Source organism: Mirounga angustirostris, unplaced genomic scaffold (genome assembly GCF_029215605.1).
Source record: "Mirounga angustirostris isolate CCGP_5_RB_7025 unplaced genomic scaffold, mMirAng1.0.hap1 SCAF_11, whole genome shotgun sequence".
Classification (NCBI taxonomy): domain Eukaryota; kingdom Metazoa; phylum Chordata; class Mammalia; order Carnivora; family Phocidae; genus Mirounga; species Mirounga angustirostris.
Window position 1 is genome coordinate 122402696 of NW_026991719.1, and position 15701 is coordinate 122418396.

General features: G+C 64.6%; 1 protein-coding gene across 1 annotated transcript; it reads right to left on the reverse strand.

Annotated features, from left to right (window-relative positions):
• Nucleotides 1-10674: 10674 nt before the first annotated feature.
• On the reverse strand, nt 10675-11841 carry LOC135361885 (melanoma-associated antigen 9-like). The gene has a single exon (XM_064573637.1). The coding sequence runs from the start codon at nt 11839-11841 to the stop codon at nt 10675-10677; it is 1167 nt and encodes a 388-aa protein (XP_064429707.1).
• Between the last annotated feature and the right edge of the window lie 3860 nt (nt 11842-15701).

Below are 15701 nucleotides of genomic sequence, written 5' to 3' on the forward strand. Positions count from 1 at the left end.
TGACTTTCTTTTAAGATTCTATTTATGAGAGAGCGAGCGAGAGCGAGCGAGAGCGAGCGAGAGCGAGTGAGCGAGCAAGCGAGGGCTGGGGGAGGAGCTGAAGGGCAGGCAGAGGGAGGGGGAAGGAATCCCAGGCAGACTCCACGCTGGGCTCAGAACCTGACGCAGGCGGATCCCAGGACCCCGGGCTCATGCCCTGGGTGGAAACCAAGAGTCGGACGCTCCGTCAACTGAGCCCCCCAGGCGCCCCCTGGATCTTAACTTTTGTTCCCAGGATACCGTCCTAGGTGAGAGCATCTAGGAAAGTGAGAATCAATTCGAACAGCAAAGGCTGCACAAGGAGGGCCGTGGGAAATGGGCTCCAACGTACCAGAGAGGGGACCCTTGATGCCCAAGTGGTAGAGCCGGGCGATTCTGGTGGCCACGGGCTCACGTCCCACAGAACGCTGCCCAAGCCTCCTTCCTGCTGGGCTGGGGTCTGCTCTGTTCCTCAGGGGGCCCCCACCATCTCTGCTAGGCTCCCTTTCTCTCTGTCCCTTCTTGGGTGAAGGTGCCAAGCGGTGACGGCGGGAGCGGGGAGGAGCCGGAGCCTTTCCCCCACTGAATGGCCAATCCCAGGAGAAAGCAGTGCTGTCATCGTCCGTCCTGGAGCGCGTGTCCTGTGGAGCCATGCGGGCCGTTTTCTGCCTGGGTGCCCTGGAGGGTTTGGGGAGGATTGGGGTTCACACTCCTCACGAGAGTCACCGTGTGAAACATGGATCACCAGTGCAGAGAGACCGCCCGGGTGCTCTGGGTCGTCGCCCCAAAGCAGGGCATGGGCTGTCACGTGGTTCTGTGACAGCACATGAAGCAGCGACCCCAGAGAGGGCTCTCTGAGAGAGGCACCAAGAACGAAGACCTTGTTCCCCAGCAAAGCCTTGGAAATCCCTGCTCAGTCCCCAGGAAGAGCGGTCCTCACCTAGCGCCAACCCCTCACACCAGGGCGATCCCCCAGCTGGGGACACAGGGCAAGGGCTGGAGAGATTCCTGAGGTCCCCACTGGGGAGCGGGGCGGAGGGGGGAGGGGACGGTCCTGCCAACCGGAGGGCAGGGACCAGGGAGGCGGCGGAACGGCCTGCAGGGGCCAGCACAGCGCACCACGCAAAGGAGGACCAGGCCCCAGGGCCCACAGGGCCTCCAAGCGCAGACCCTGGCCCCGAGGGTGGCCCGCCCCTCCCCCACCCCACCCCCTCACCCGATCGCCTAGTGCTTCCACCAGATACCATGAGGCTCACGACGCCTCAGTTTGCGAGGCAGGATCCGGAGGAAGGACCTCACCCTCCCCTTCCCAAGTACACAAACCAGCTGAAAAGGTCCGCTTCCACAGGATGACAGTGCAGGTTCAAGTGTGGTAAGCGCAGGTCGCCATGACGACGGCATCAATGCCCCTGTTAGGAACCCACTTCGGAGACGTCCCAGGGTGCCTACGAATACAGGAGGACGCTACTGCAAAGTGTGAGTGCCCACAGCTCTTAGGAAACGGCTACATCGCAGGGGCCGGGAACACCCTGGTTCCTTTGTTCTTTGCTAAATTGCGGAGGTCCATCGGCTCTGACCTTCTTAGTTCTTCAGCTGGATTTGCAGTCAAGCCATGTCAGGCTTTTGGACCAAACGGGGCTTAGCCTCTGGGGACTGAAGCCGGCCAGCGCCTCGGCGCCGAGCTCTCCGCGGATGAAAGCTGGCAGGGTTTGGCGTGAACCTTTATGAGCAAAGACGCCAAAATGAATCGTGCTCTACAGACCGGCAGGCAGGGCTGATTAGAGGCCATGGCCAGAGCCTTGTCCACACCTCCAGCACAAGCAAAGTCCCTGGTGCGGTGACAAGGCGCAGAGACGGGTCCCAGGCTACAGCCTTCGGCCAGGAGCAGAACCTCAGAAATGGGCAGGGGTGGTCCACGCTGTCACTGATCGATCTCACGGACGGGTCCCCGGAGGTCCAGGCCCAGTGGGCTTCCCCCGCCCCCAGCCCATCCCTGGGACCCTTCACACACACACACACACACACACACACACACACACACACACACCACCCACCCGGCAGAGGATCCTCAGCCCCCAGAGCGGTCCTGGCAAAGAAGTCCAACCTGCTCTTCGGGAGACCCCCAACTTCTCCACAACCTCTGACATCTGTGATGGCCCTGGGGTCCAGCTGGGGGGGTGGGGACCCAGGCCACCGGTAAGATGGGCCTCGTGGGTTTTGTCCCAGACCCGGGCCAGAGGCGGCCCCAGCCGCCCAGGAACCTCCCTGTGGATGGGCACAGGGCAGCCGGGAACCCACCTCCTTGGTGCCCCGCCTTCTCCATGGGGAGAGCCAGACAAACGGGGACCTGGACCCAGGCCGCTCACGTGTTCGCACACCCCCTCCCCCACACCTGAGACCACCTCATACCATTATGGACAAGAGGGGCCAGGAAAACCGTCTGTCCAGACCACCAGGGAAGGAGGCGCTCGGGGGCCTTGGCCTTTCATTCTTCCCGAGGGCCGCGAAGAGAGTCAGGGGCCCCTCGGAGCGCTCGGGGCACAGCCGGGCCTGCCCTCGCTGCCTCAGGCCGATGTGAGCCTGCACCAGCAGCCCTCTTACTTGTCACCTTGGCACCTATTAGGGGCCCTGTCCTCCTGCCTTAGTGCGTGCGAGGAGCACAAGGGAGGCGGGGGCACCAGGGAGACAGGAATGTGGAGTAGCTTACTGAGCGCCACGTGGAGGCGGGGAGGCTGCAGCCGCGCTTCTGTGGGCAGCAGACAGGCCAGCAGCGCGGCACCTCGCTGGCACTCCTGGGTAGGGCAGAAGCCAGTGCTCACCGGCAGCGCCGCGCCGAAGCTTGTCGGGCTTACGTCTTGCCTGGGCGCTTGCGGAAATGTTTGCACACCTTCTTGCTGTCCCAAGTAGGAGCGACGGTCCCCATGCACTCACTCCTGCATGGTGGGGGCCCTCACTCAAAAAAACCGCTCAGTTTGCTTGGGGCAACGATGGTTGGGCGATCCCCTCACAGCCACCTGACAAGGAGGCAGGGCAGCTTGTCGCCCCGATGGTCGCCCCCAGGGTGCCAGGCCTTTCCTTCAGCTGCTGTCGCACTTCGCTCGGGGCCTGCGGTTCTCACACAAGATGGGACGAGGCCCCCGAGCCCTCAGCACGAGGTCTCCACAGACTCAACGGACCGAGCTCTCACTGGTCCACGGCCTACGTTCTAGAAATGTGCTGGGTCCCAGCTGAGCCGGACAGGCCCCGGCCTGTCTGCTCGGTGAGGACAACGAGCTGCAGGATGGCCCGCCGCACGGGGAATGTTTCAAGAGCACCGAAGGAGCCGGCGCACCGACAGCCAAGGGCACGCCGCCTCCCCAGGGCACCGAGGGAAGTTGAAGACCTGGGCAGGACCCCTTGGCATTTCCGGGGACCGGGGGACAGCCAGGGCCCTTTCCCAAACAAACACTGCTGGAGCGGGGCTACGGGGACGGTTGAGCCTAGGTACCAGGGCTGCTATGTGCACGCCGAGCCCGAGGAGCCCTGAGTCTCCCCTGGTGGCAGCTCCCACGCCTGCTGGTCACCACCCAACAGCGGGCGGGGGCCAGGGGGATCTCCTGCGAACCCTGCCAGAGCCCCAGAATGAACAATGCAAAGCCAGGCAGAAGTTCAGGAAGAAGCAGGCGGTTCTACAGTCGAAGCTGGAGACTTCACTACCCCGTGCGAGGGACCGAATTGTGTGTCCTCTTTCCAAATTCATACGCTGCCGCCCTAAGCCCTGATGTGACTGTATTTAGAAAGAGGGCCCTTAGGGAGGTAACTAAGGGTAAAGGAGGTCATAAGGGTCATAAGCCCTAATCTGATGGCACTAGTGTCCTTGTACGAAGAGGGAGACACAGCAGAGACCTTTGTCTCTCTCTCTCTCTCCACCACCCCCCCCCCCCCACCGTCCCGCCCCATCGGTGAACAGAAAAGAGGCCATGGGAGGGACACAGCGAGAAGGCGGCCTTCTGCAAGCCAGGGAGAGAGGCCTTCTGTCACCAGAAAACAAATTTTCCGACCCCTGGCTCTGGGACTTCTGGCCTCCAGAACTGTGAGAACGTGAACGCCTGCTGGGTAAGCCGCCCAGTGGCGGCGTCCCGTTAAGTGGCTCGAGCTGGCCGACACAGCCCGCTTCCAGTGAAGGAGAGAATGACCGGCCAGAAGCTCCGCAAGGGACTCGAGGACTCGAACGGCCCTTGAAACCACGGGATCTAAGGGCGGCTATGGAAAGCTCCCCCCAACGACAGTCCAAATAGGCCTCTCCAGGGCACTCTCTCCAGGGCAGTCCACGTGCCTGACCACAGAACATCCCTCCAGAAACCGAAGAGGATTCCAAAGGATTGGCATCCAACGAGGCATGTTCTCTGGCCACAAAGGAAGGAGAGTAGTCCTGCATCACAGAAGGCAACGCGGAAAACTTGCAAAGGGATGGGAGGTCAAGCAGCGCCATTCCCAGATAACCCTGTTAGTCGGCCACGCAATACTTGAGGAGCAGGAACTCCACCAGGTCGACCACCTTCCCCTGGACTACGTTTTGGAGAACCGGCTAGGCTTCTTCAGGCTCCTCCCAGGTGCTCGCCCCCTCCTCATCGGGGCTGCTGGAGCCCTGCTCAGGCGGGCTCCGGGCAGTGGCTGCCGGGGCACTGGGGGAGGGGCGGGCACTCACAGAGCTCTGGGGAGGACTCTGGAACCCAGCAGCAGACCCCTCCTCCGAGGGGACCAGAAACAGGGCAGAGCAGGGGACAGATGGGGTAGTAGACTGGGAGGAGGCGGAGGTAGAGGAGGAGGAGGGGGCGCATGGGGCCTCCTCCTCCCCAGCCCCCGACAGCTGTGCCTCCACCAGGGCCTGGGCCGGGCCTGGGTCTTCCTCCAGCTCCCAGAGCTCACCCCTCTGACCCAGGGGCATGGCGTTTGTGTCGGGCTGAACCTGAAGAAAGATATGGGACGGCTCCTCAGGGTGCAGCCCAGGCAGCAGAGGCCTGAAGTCCCGGAGCTGACGGTGCGCTGCGTCGGGCTTGGGTGCTCAGGGGTCCCCTCTGGGCTGGGATGGGCGAGCCCCTGGCTCCATGCTCAGAGCACGTACCTCACCTTGACCACCGGCACTCCCCTGCACCTCCCCTGCTCTGGGACCTTAGAGGCTCCTGCCTCAGACCTAGGCCTCAACTCTGACTTCTTGAGGCCCCTGGAGGACAAAAGGAGGGGTCACTTCAGGGTGCAGGCACAGAGCACGGCACACGGGCCCCAGTGGGGCAGGAGTGCTGGGGCGGACTCTGTGAGGTCCCCACCAGTCCAAGCTGGGCGGTCCCCTCCTTGGCCTCTCAGGGGACTGCTATTTCCCTTGGCAGGGCCTGGGCACCACCCCCGCAGCCTCAGGTCAAAGGGTCACAGCAAGACCACGCAACCCCGAGACTCCACGGAAGGTAAGCGAGGGGGCCCACATCTGCCCACGCCTGACAAAGGTCTAAAGGCTCAGCACGGAACCCCAGGTATGGCCAAGCTCGGGGTTCCATCTGTGCCTGGATGGGCACACCTCGCCGTCAATACCTTGACCCCACGGAAGGCCTGGGAAAACTCCATGTTGACCTGAGGCCACGCTCCTGGTGCCGAAGCCTCATCTCTGGCAGACATCAGAAGCAAAAGCCAGGAGAAATTACTTGGCTCACCGATTGTCTGTCTCCCCATGGGCGAAAGAAGCGGCAGGGTAGGCCTGGGCCCTGAGGATCCTGCTGTGGGAGGCATCCCCTCATTTCTCATCTCCCCCCAACAATCAGGGCCACACCCAGAGCCAGGGCACCTGCCTCCTCTGCTACCTGAGTCCAGACCCTCAGGCCCTGGCCCTCCCCATCCTCAGAGGAAGGATCTGGACAGGAGGAGGGACTCAGCCTGACAGGCCCCGCCCAGCGTTCCCAGGGAGGCCAGATAGGGGCTGGACAGATTTCTGGGCCACCACTTCCTTGTCCCGAGGGGTGGGTTGGGAGTCCCTCACTCCTCCCTCGGGTGCCCCCACATTGACTCTTGGCAGGAGCAGGGACTCTTGTGTGTGTCCAAGGAGGGCTTCCGCAGATGACCTGACCCCGAACTCTCCCAGCGTGGTCCTCACCTCCCTGAGAGCTCCGAGAGGAGGGTGAGGGGCCACCCCGTCCTCGTCCACGGCCACGTCTACAGCCCCCACCCTCAGCCCCCGGCAAGATCCCAAAGGGCTGGCAGTAGGGACCGGCCCCTCTGTCCTGGGGTGCGGATGCCCTCAGACCCCCAGGACACTAATCCTCTTTCTTCCTGCCAGGGCCTGCCCTTCTTTCAGGTCCCCAAAGTGAGACAGAAGCCATGTGCCCCACAGACCAAGACCTCAGTTCCCTGAGGACTCCCACCTTCTGGCCCATGAGACAAGTGAGCACGCATGCCACTTTGGGCCACCGCTGACCGACCCTGCCTGGATCGGGCACGGCCAGAGTCCAGTACACTGGCTTCTTTGCTGAGATGGGGTGGAGGGGGTACGGCCAGTCCTCCCCCAGTGCCTTCACCCTCACTCCCAACCGGACCTGTGCCCCGCTGCCTCCGACCCCACCCTGCACCCTCACACACACACACACAGGGCCGCTACACCCCAGGCCCACTCCTTCTCACCACAGGCCCTCAGTCTCTAACAGCCAGATGTGGACCTCAGGACAGGAGGCATGGGCTCCTCCTCCACAGGGGCCTCCTCCCTGGCCTGAACGTACTGCGGCCCAGGCAGTCCTCCCTCTAGTCCTCCCCTTCCATCCTGGCAGGCCCGGGGTCAGCCTGGGCAGCCCTGAAGCCTGCTCCTTCCACCCAGACCCCAGGCTCTGGGAGATGTGGCTGGGAAGTCAGGTTACGCCCTGTGTGATCATCTGGCCCCGGGGCCTCCCGGGACCGAATCTGTTCGCTGTCCCCATAACTGCATTCCTCCTTCTGGTCCTCGCATTTCCGCCCAGCAACACGTGGGCCATTGCCCCCACCCCCACCCCCATGCTTGAGGCAGTGCTCCATCCAAATGGCCATGGGTTCTCGGATGTCCTGAAGCCAAAGTGGCCGTGCACTGTGTGGGCGCATCCATCCCAGGAGACTGCGGTGGCTGAATCAGGGCCGCGGTCCTGTGGGCTCCCTGGGGACTCCCTTGGGGGTCCTCGCCTCGAGCCCTAGCAGGTCCTAGGCCCCTTCGTCTGCTGTCCCTAGGCCGCCCGACAACACCAAGGCCCTCCCTGCCCTGAGCCCACCGGGTTACGTCTGTGGCCAACTCCTGCGGCCACGAAGCCTAGGGCTTCCCGGGGCTGAGAGCGGGGCCTGGGATGGGGAGTCCAGGTCTCTCGGGCCTTCCTTGATTTCCACCACGACTCCCTGGGTGCCTATGCCTTCGCCTGTCTCTACTGCCTACGAATCCGCTCCCGGGCACCGGGGCATCCAGCCTCTGGGAGACCCAGATGGGCAAGTGGGGGACACACAAACGCACGCACGGACACAAACGGGGTGTCCCCGTCCTCCACTCGGGCCTCTAGGGACTGACTCTGGGCTGGGGTCCAGGGTCTCGCAGTCCTCCCTCGGCAACTTCAGGGTGAAGCCCAGCAGGACCTGGGCCCGCCCCTCTGCCCCCCTGAGGGAGGCCCTGCTCCTTTGATCCGTCAAGACCCCAGGTTCTCGGGAGTCCCAGATGCAGAAGTCCGGCCGCACTGGCCACGTGTCCCCATCCCGCCCAGGGGGGGGCCTCCCTAGACTGACGTCATGGGTGGACTTCTAGGGGGCTCCCCTCTGTCCTTCCTCAGAGTTTATCCCTGGCCTCCCCACGCCCCCCCTCCCACCCCCGCCACTGGGTCGCCAGGTCCCTCCCCTCTGCCCACCTGAGCATCTGCTTCTTTCATCAGGCCCTCGCCTCAGTCTCTCAGAGACCCGAATGCGCATGTCCGGACTCACCACGTGCTCCCATCCCCCCCCCCCCAGCCCTGCCACGAAACTTCCCTGACGGACATTGTGCCGGGGTCCAGGGTCCCTCAGTCGTCCCTCTGCATCCTCACCATAAAGCCCAGTAGGGCCGGGGCCCACCCAACTGCCCACCAGAGGGAGGCCCTGCTCCTTCTGCCAAGGCCCCCAGAGTCTGTGAGACCCGGATGCGGAAGTCCGGACTCACCACGTGCTCGATCCCCTCCCCCACGTACTTTCCCTGACTGACGCTGTGCTGGGGTCCGGGGACCCTCAGTCCTCCCTCTGCACCCTCAGCCTGAAGCCCAGCAGGACCTGGGCCCACCCCTCTGCCCACCAGAGGGAGGCCCTGCTCCTTCGGCCAAAGACCCCAAAGTCTCTGAGACCCGGATGCGGAAGTCCGGACTCACCACGTGCTCCTATCCCCCCCCCAACCGACCTTCCCTGACTGACGCTGTGCTGGGGTCCGGGGACCCTCAGTCCTCCCTCTGCACCCTCAGCCTGAAGCCCAGCAGGACCTGGGCCCACCCCTCTGCCCACCAGAGGGAGGCCCTGCTCCTTCGGCCAAAGACCCCAGAGTCTCTCGGGAGACCCGGGTGCACCAGTCCGGCCGCACTGGCCGCGTGTCCCCATCCCGCCCGGCGGCCGTCCCGGACTCACCCTGGGGCCCGACCTCGCTGAGGTCCCCTCTGGCCTGAGCTCGAGAGTCCCTGGGTCCTGGCCGCGATCGATCCCCACCCCGTCCCCACCTGGACACCCTGGGGCTCCGTGCGCCCCCGCCGCTCCCCGACCTGGCGTCCTTCCCCGCTGACCAAGGTCCTCAGCTCCCTCTCAGCCCCGAGGCGCCTTTCAGCGGACGGCCGCCACCTGGGGCCACCCTCCCCGGGGGGCCCCCAGGGCCTGGCCGCGGCAGGGCCCGAGGGGCTGGACCTGAGCGGGGAAGAGGGGCCCCCACAGTCCTCCGTGTGCCCCCGGAGCCCGCTCCAGGGAGGGCCCGGGCCCGTCCCTCTGGGGACCCGTGTCCTTGGTCCTGGGCCCCGGCGGGAGGGGCTCAGCGGGACGACGCCGTCCCTGCCCGGGGTCTCTCGGGGCTGCCGGCATGGGCCACCTGGCTCCTGGGGGTCCCCCCACTCTGTGCTCCCGCACGGGCGGGCCTACCTGCACGCCTGGCCTGGCCCGACCGAGATCCGGCCTCGCACACACGGAGGTGCTGGCGTCGCTCACGCCTCCGAGGCGGAAGTCGGCGCTCGTCACATCCGGACCCCATAGGAAGGGGTCCCCTAGGGCTCACAGCACGTCGGGCCGACATGGGTTCCGCGCTGGGCTACGTGGGGGCAGGAGACGGGAGCGGGCCGGCCGGGGGTCCCTCGGGCCTCCCTGGGCTCCTCACCTGGACCCCGCCCGGCAAGGTTGGGGCCCCGCCCCCGGCACCCCGCTGAGCCCGTGCCTGTGCACCTCACACACAGGCTCGCACCCTGCCCCCCGCCTTCCCTGACACGGAGGCAGAGACTGGACTCTGGCAGTGTCGCCACCCAGCTTGCCGGTGACCAGCTGCACAGAAGCAATCTCGGGGACCCTCTGGTCACCCTAGCCCCCCGTCCCGGGCCGGGCCGGGGGCATTTGCACTGCAGTGCTCGCCCCGGCACCCACACCCCCCTCACCCTGCCTCCGCTTCTTCTGCGGGTCTCAGGGCACCCCTCCCCACCTTCCTGCCGGGACTGCGGCTGCTAGACACGGTCCCCTATGGCTGGCACGTGTCCTGCTTCTCCTAGTGTCCTCACTGCTCACCCACAGGGCCTTCCAGAGAGCAGAGCTCAGCCCATGTCTCGGAATCAAGGAGTCAGTGAGCAGGGCTCCCTCTGTGCTGGGAGGACGTTTGCCCCCCTTTCTGGAAGAACCGGGCCAATGCACGAGCACGCGTGTGTGTGTGTGCTTGCGTTTCGCATTTGCACAATGATGGCCGGGAAGGCCTCAGAAGCAACAACCAACAAACTTTTATTTCTCCAGCTTCTGACCCCCGTCCCCTGCTTGTTCCATTCTTTCGCCTTTTCAACCCATCCCTAGGCCAATTCCCTATCATTTCGGTCCAGAGGCCAAACAAGTAGGCAAGGTGTCCAGGACATGACGAAACTCTTTTTTTCTTAAAGATATTTATTTTTTTATTGTGAAAGAGCACACACAGAGGGAGAGACAAGCAGAGTCTCCACTGAGCAGGGAGCCCAATGTGGGGTTCCAACCCAGGATCCTGAGATCATGACCTGAGCCGATGGCACATGCTTAACCAACAGAGGACCCAGGTGCCCCCAGAACATGATAAAACTCTTTAACTCTTCAACTGGGTACGGACAAATGCTGCGGGGTGGATGTCACTCACACGCTCCGCCGCTGAAACGGATGAAACCTTCTATGGCAAGGAACCCCACAGGACAGCCTCCTCAAGGACACCAAGCTCTGGATGTGGGAGTCACCCCAGGGAACAACCCCCCCACCCCCAGGAGGCTCCTTGCCCTGCTTTCTTCCCCCAACCCTCCCTGGCCCTGCACTCCTTAAAACGCCCAGGGCTCTGTCTTCACGCACACACACAAACACACACAAACACACACAGGGAAGGACCAACAAGCGGCCTCACTTCATGCCCAGCACCCTGGAGGAGAAGCTGCCGACCCCACCAAAGCCTGGAAAGGGCCTGGCGGACCCCGGGGCTCAGGCCCCGTCTTCCTCATCTCTCACAGCCCCTTCAGACACGGCCAGGGAGGAAGCCGGCTCCTCGACATCGAGCTGGAGGAAATACTCCGTCATTTGCAACCTGCTGGTCTCGGCGTGGGCCCTGGGACCCCACAGGAACTCGTAGCGGGCAGGGTCGCTGCCGGGCACCTGCCGGTACTCCACGTACCCTTCCTGCACCCAGACATTGGTGAGGAGCTCCCTGGGCTCCCCATAGATGATGTGCTCCTGGCCGGCATACACCCCCATGGCCCCCAGCTCTTCCCACACCTCCTCCTCAAGGGCATGGTCGTCCTCCAGGAGGATCAGCGCCAGGACCAGCACTAGGAGGCTGGTCTTGGGCAAGCCCTGCCCACCGCTCAGCATCCCATCCCAGGTGAGGCCCAGGACGGGGACCAGGATGTAGGAGTGGTCGCCGGGGTCCACTTCCTTCACATCCACGCCAAAGACCAGCTGCATGCACTTGGAGGCTTGGCCGAAGAGAACGGGGTAGGCGTCCTGGTCATCCTCGCCGACGATCTCCAGCATCTCTGCCTGGCTGGTCGGCTGCTGGGTGCGATACTTGAGGAGCAGGAAGGCCACCAGGTGGACTGCCTTCAAGTGGAGTGTAGTTTGCACCAGGGGCTGGGCCACTCCGGGCTCTAGCCCAGGGCCGGGCTCTTCCTCGTTGGATGAGGGGGAGCTATCTTCAGACAGGCTCCAGGGAGTGGCTGCCCCGGCACTGGGGGAGGGGCGGGCACTTACAGAGCTCTGGGGAGGACTCTGGAACCCAGCAGCAGACCCCTCCCCCGAGGGGACCAGAAACAGGGCAGAGCAGGAGACAGATGGGGCAGTGGACTGGGAGGAGGCAGAGGTGGAGGAGGAGGAGGGGGCGCATGGGGCCTCCTCCTCCCCAGCCCCGGACAGCTGTACCTCCACCAGGCCCTGGGCCGGGCCTGGGTCTTCCTCCAGCTCCCAGAGCTCACCCCTCTGACCCAGGGGCATGGCGTTTGTGTTGGGCTGAACCTGAAGAAAGATATGGGACGGCTCCTCAGGGTGCAGCCCAGGCAGCAGTGGCCTGTAGTCCCGGAGCTGACAGTACGCTGCGTCGGGCTTGGGTGCTGACGGGTCCCCTCTGGGCTGGGATGGGCGAGCCCCTGGCTCCATGCTCAGAGCAAGTACCTCACTTTGACCACCGGCAGTCCCCTCCACCGCGCCTACTCTGGGAATTTAGAGGCTCCTGCCTCAGACCTAGGCCTCAACTCTGACTGCCTGAAGCCCGTGGCGGACAAAAGGAGGAGTCACTTCAGGGTGCAGGCACAGAGCACGGCCTCCGGGCCCCAGTGGGGAAGGAGGGCTGGGGCGGACTCTGTGAGGTCCCCACCAGTCCAAGCTGGGCGGTCCCCTCCTTGGCCTCTCAGGGGACTGCTCTTTCCCCTGGCAGGACCTGGGCCCCACCCCGCAGCCTGAGGCCAAAGGGTCACAGCAAGACCCCGCAGCCCTGAGGCTCCACGGAAGGTAAGCAAGGGGGCCCACATCTGCCCACGCCTGACAAAGCTCTAAGGGCTCAGCACGGAACCCCAGGGATGGCCAAGCTCGGGGTTCCATCTGTGCCTGGATGGGCGCACCTCTCCGTCTATACCTTGACCCCACGGAAGGCCTGGGAGAACTCCCTGTGTTAACCTGAGGCCACTCTCCTGGTGCCGATGCCTCATGTCTGGGAGACATCAGAAGGAAAAGCCAGGAGAAATAACTTGGCTCTCCGATTGTCTGTCTCCCCGTGGCCGACAGAAGCGGCAGGGTAGGCCTGGTCCCTGAGGATCCTGCTGTGGGAGGCATCCCCTCATTTCTCATCTCCCCCCAACAATCAGGGCCACACCCAGAGCCAGGGCACCTGCCTCCTCTGCTACCTGAGTTCAGACCCTCAGGCCCTGGCCCTCCCCATCTTCAGAGGAAGGATCTGGACAGGAGGAGGGACTCAACCTGGCACGCCCCGCCCAGGGTTCCCAGGGCCGCCAGACAGGGGCTGGACAGATTCCTGGGCCATCACTTCCTTGTCCCGAGGGGTGGGTTGGGAGTCCCTCACTCCTCCCTCGGGTGCCCCCGCATTGACTCTCGGCAGGAGCAGGGACTCCTGTGTGTCTCCAAGGTGGGCTTCCCCAGATGACCTGACCCCGACCTCTCCTAGCGTGGTCCTCACCTCCCTGAGAGCTCTGAGAGGAGGGTGAGGGGCCACCCCGTCCTCGTCCACGGCCACGTCTACAGCCCCCACCCTCAGCCCCCGGCAAGATCCCAAAGGGCTGGCAGTAGGGACCGACCCCTCTGTCCTGCGGTGGGAATGCCCTAGACCCCCAGGACTCTAATCTTTCTTCCTGCCAGGGCCTGCCCTTCTTCCAGGTCCCCAAAGTGAGACAGAATTCATGTGCCCCACACACCAAGACCTCAGCTCCCTGAGGACTCCCACCTTCTGGCCCATGAGACAAGTGAGCACGCATGCCAATTTGGGCCACCGCTGACCGACCCTGCCTGGATCGGGCACGGCCAGAGTCCAGTGCACTGGCTTCTTTGCTGTTATGGGGTGGAGGGGGTACGGCCAGTCCTTCCCCAGTGTCTTCACCCTGACTCCGAACCGGACCTGTGCCCCGCTCCCTCCGACCCCACCCTCCACCGTCACACACACACACACAGGCCCGCTACACCCCAGGCCCGCTCCTTCTCACCACAGGCCCTCAGTCTCTAACAGCCAGATTTGGACCTCAGGACAGGAGGCATGGGCTCCTCCTCCACAGGGGCCTCCTCCCTGGCCTGAACGTACTGCGGCCCAGGTAGTCCTCCCTCTAGTCCTCCCCTTCCATCCTGGCAGGCCCGGGGTCAGCCTGGGCAGCCCTGAAGCCTGCTCCTTCCACCCAGACCCCAGGCTCTGGGAGATGTGGCTGGGAAGTCAGGGCACGCCCTGTGGGATCATCTGGCCCCGGGGCCTCCTGAGGCCTCCCGGGACCGAATCTGTTCGCTGTCCCCAAAACCGCAGTCCTCCTTCTGGTCCTCGCATTTCTGCCCAGCAACACGTTGGCCATTGCCCCCACCCCCACCCCCATGCTTGAGGCAGTGCTCCATCCAAATGGCCATGGGTTCTCGGGTGCCCTGAAGCCAAAGTGGCCGTGCACTGTGTGGGCGCATCCATCCCAGGAGACTGCGGTGGCTGAATCAGGGCCGCGGTCCTGTGGGCTCCCTGGGGACTCCCTTGGGGGTCCTCGCCTCGAGCCCTAGCAGGTCCTAGGCCCCTTCGTCTGCTGTCCCTAGGCCGTCCGCCAACACCAAGGCCCTTCCTGCCCTGAGCCCACCGGGTTAAGTCTGTGGCCAACTCCTGCGGCCACGAAGCCTAGGGCTTCCCGGGGCTGAGAGCGGGGCCTGAGATGGGGCGTCCAGGTCTCTCGGGCCTTCCTTGATCTCCACCACGACTCCCTGGGTGCCTATGCCTTTGCCTGTCTCTACTGCCTACGGATCCGCTCCCGGGCACCGGGGCATCCAGCCTCTGGGAGACCCAGATGGGCAAGTGGGGGACACACAAACGCACGCACGGACACAAACGGGGTGTCCCCGTCCTCCACTCGGGCCTCTAGGGACTGACTCTGGGCTGGGGTCCAGGGTCTCTCAGTCCTCCCTCGGCAACTTCAGGGTGAAGCCCAACAGGACCTGGGCCCGCCCCTCTGCCCCCCTGAGGGAGGCCCTACTCCTTTGATCCGTCAAGACCGCAGGTTCTCGGGACTCCCAGATGCAGAAGTCCGGCCGCACTGGCCACGTGTCCCCATCCTGCCCAGGGGGGGGGGGCCTCCCTAGACTGACGTCATGGGTGGGCTTCTAGGGGGCTCCCCTCTGTCCTTCCTCAGGGTTTATCCCTGGCCTCCCCACGCCCCCCCTCCCACCCCCACCACTGGGTCACCAGGGCCCTCCCCTCTGCCCACCTGAGCATCTGCTTCTTTCATCAGGCCCTCGCCTCAGTCTCTCAGAGACCCGGATGCGCATGTCCGGACTCACCACGTGTTCCCATCCCCCCCCCCCCCGCCCCGCCACGGAACTGCCGTGACTGACATTGTGCCGGGGTTCAGGGTCCCACAGTCGTCCCTCTGCATCCCCACCATAAAGCCCAGTAGGGCCGGGGCCCACCCATCTGCCCACCAGAGAGTCCCTGCTCCTTCTGCCAAGGCCCCCAGTGTCTCTGAGACCCGGATGCGGAAGTCCGGACTCACCACGTGCTCGATGATCCCCCTCCCCCTCAATGGACCTTCCCTGACTGACGCTGTGCTGGGGTCGACGGTTCCTCAGTCGTCCCTCTGCAACCTCACCATGAAGCCCAGCAGGACCTGAGCCCTCCCCTCTGCCCACCGGAGGGAGGTCCTGCTACTTCTGCCAAGGACCGTAGTGTCTGTGAGACCCGGATGCGGAAGTCCGGACTCACCACGTGCTCGATCCCCTCCCCCACGGACCTTCCCTGACTGAGGCTGTGCCGGGGTCCAGGGTCCCTCAGTCCTCCCTCTGCATCCTCACCATAAAGCCCAGTAGGGTCGGGGCCCGCCCCTCTGCCCACCAGAGAGTCCCTGCTCCTTCGGCCAAAGACCCCAGAGTCTCTGAGACCCGGATGCGGAAGTCCGGACTCACCACGTGCTCGATCCCCTCCCCCAAGGACCTTCCCTGACTGACGCTGTGCTGGGGTCCGGGGACCCTCTGCCCTCCCTCTGCATCCTCAGCCTGAAGCCCAGCAGGACCTGGGCCCCGCCAAAGACCCCAGAGTCTCTCGGGAGACCCGGGTGCACCAGTCCGGCCGCACTGGCCGCGTGTCCCCATCCCGCCCGGCGGCCGTCCCGGACTCACCCTGGGGCCCGACCTCGCTGAGGTCCCCTCTGGCCTGAGCTCGAGAGTCCCTGGGTCCTGGCCGCGATCGATCCCCACCCCGTCCCCACCTGGACACCCTGGGGCTCCGTGCGCCCCCCGCCGCTCCCCGACCTGGCGTCCTTCCCCGCTGACCAAGG

Coding starts and splice junctions, on each gene's coding strand:
- LOC135361885 (XM_064573637.1), bottom strand. CDS start 11,841: ATGGAGCCAGGGGCTCGCCCATCCCAGCCCAGAGGGGACCCGTCAGCA.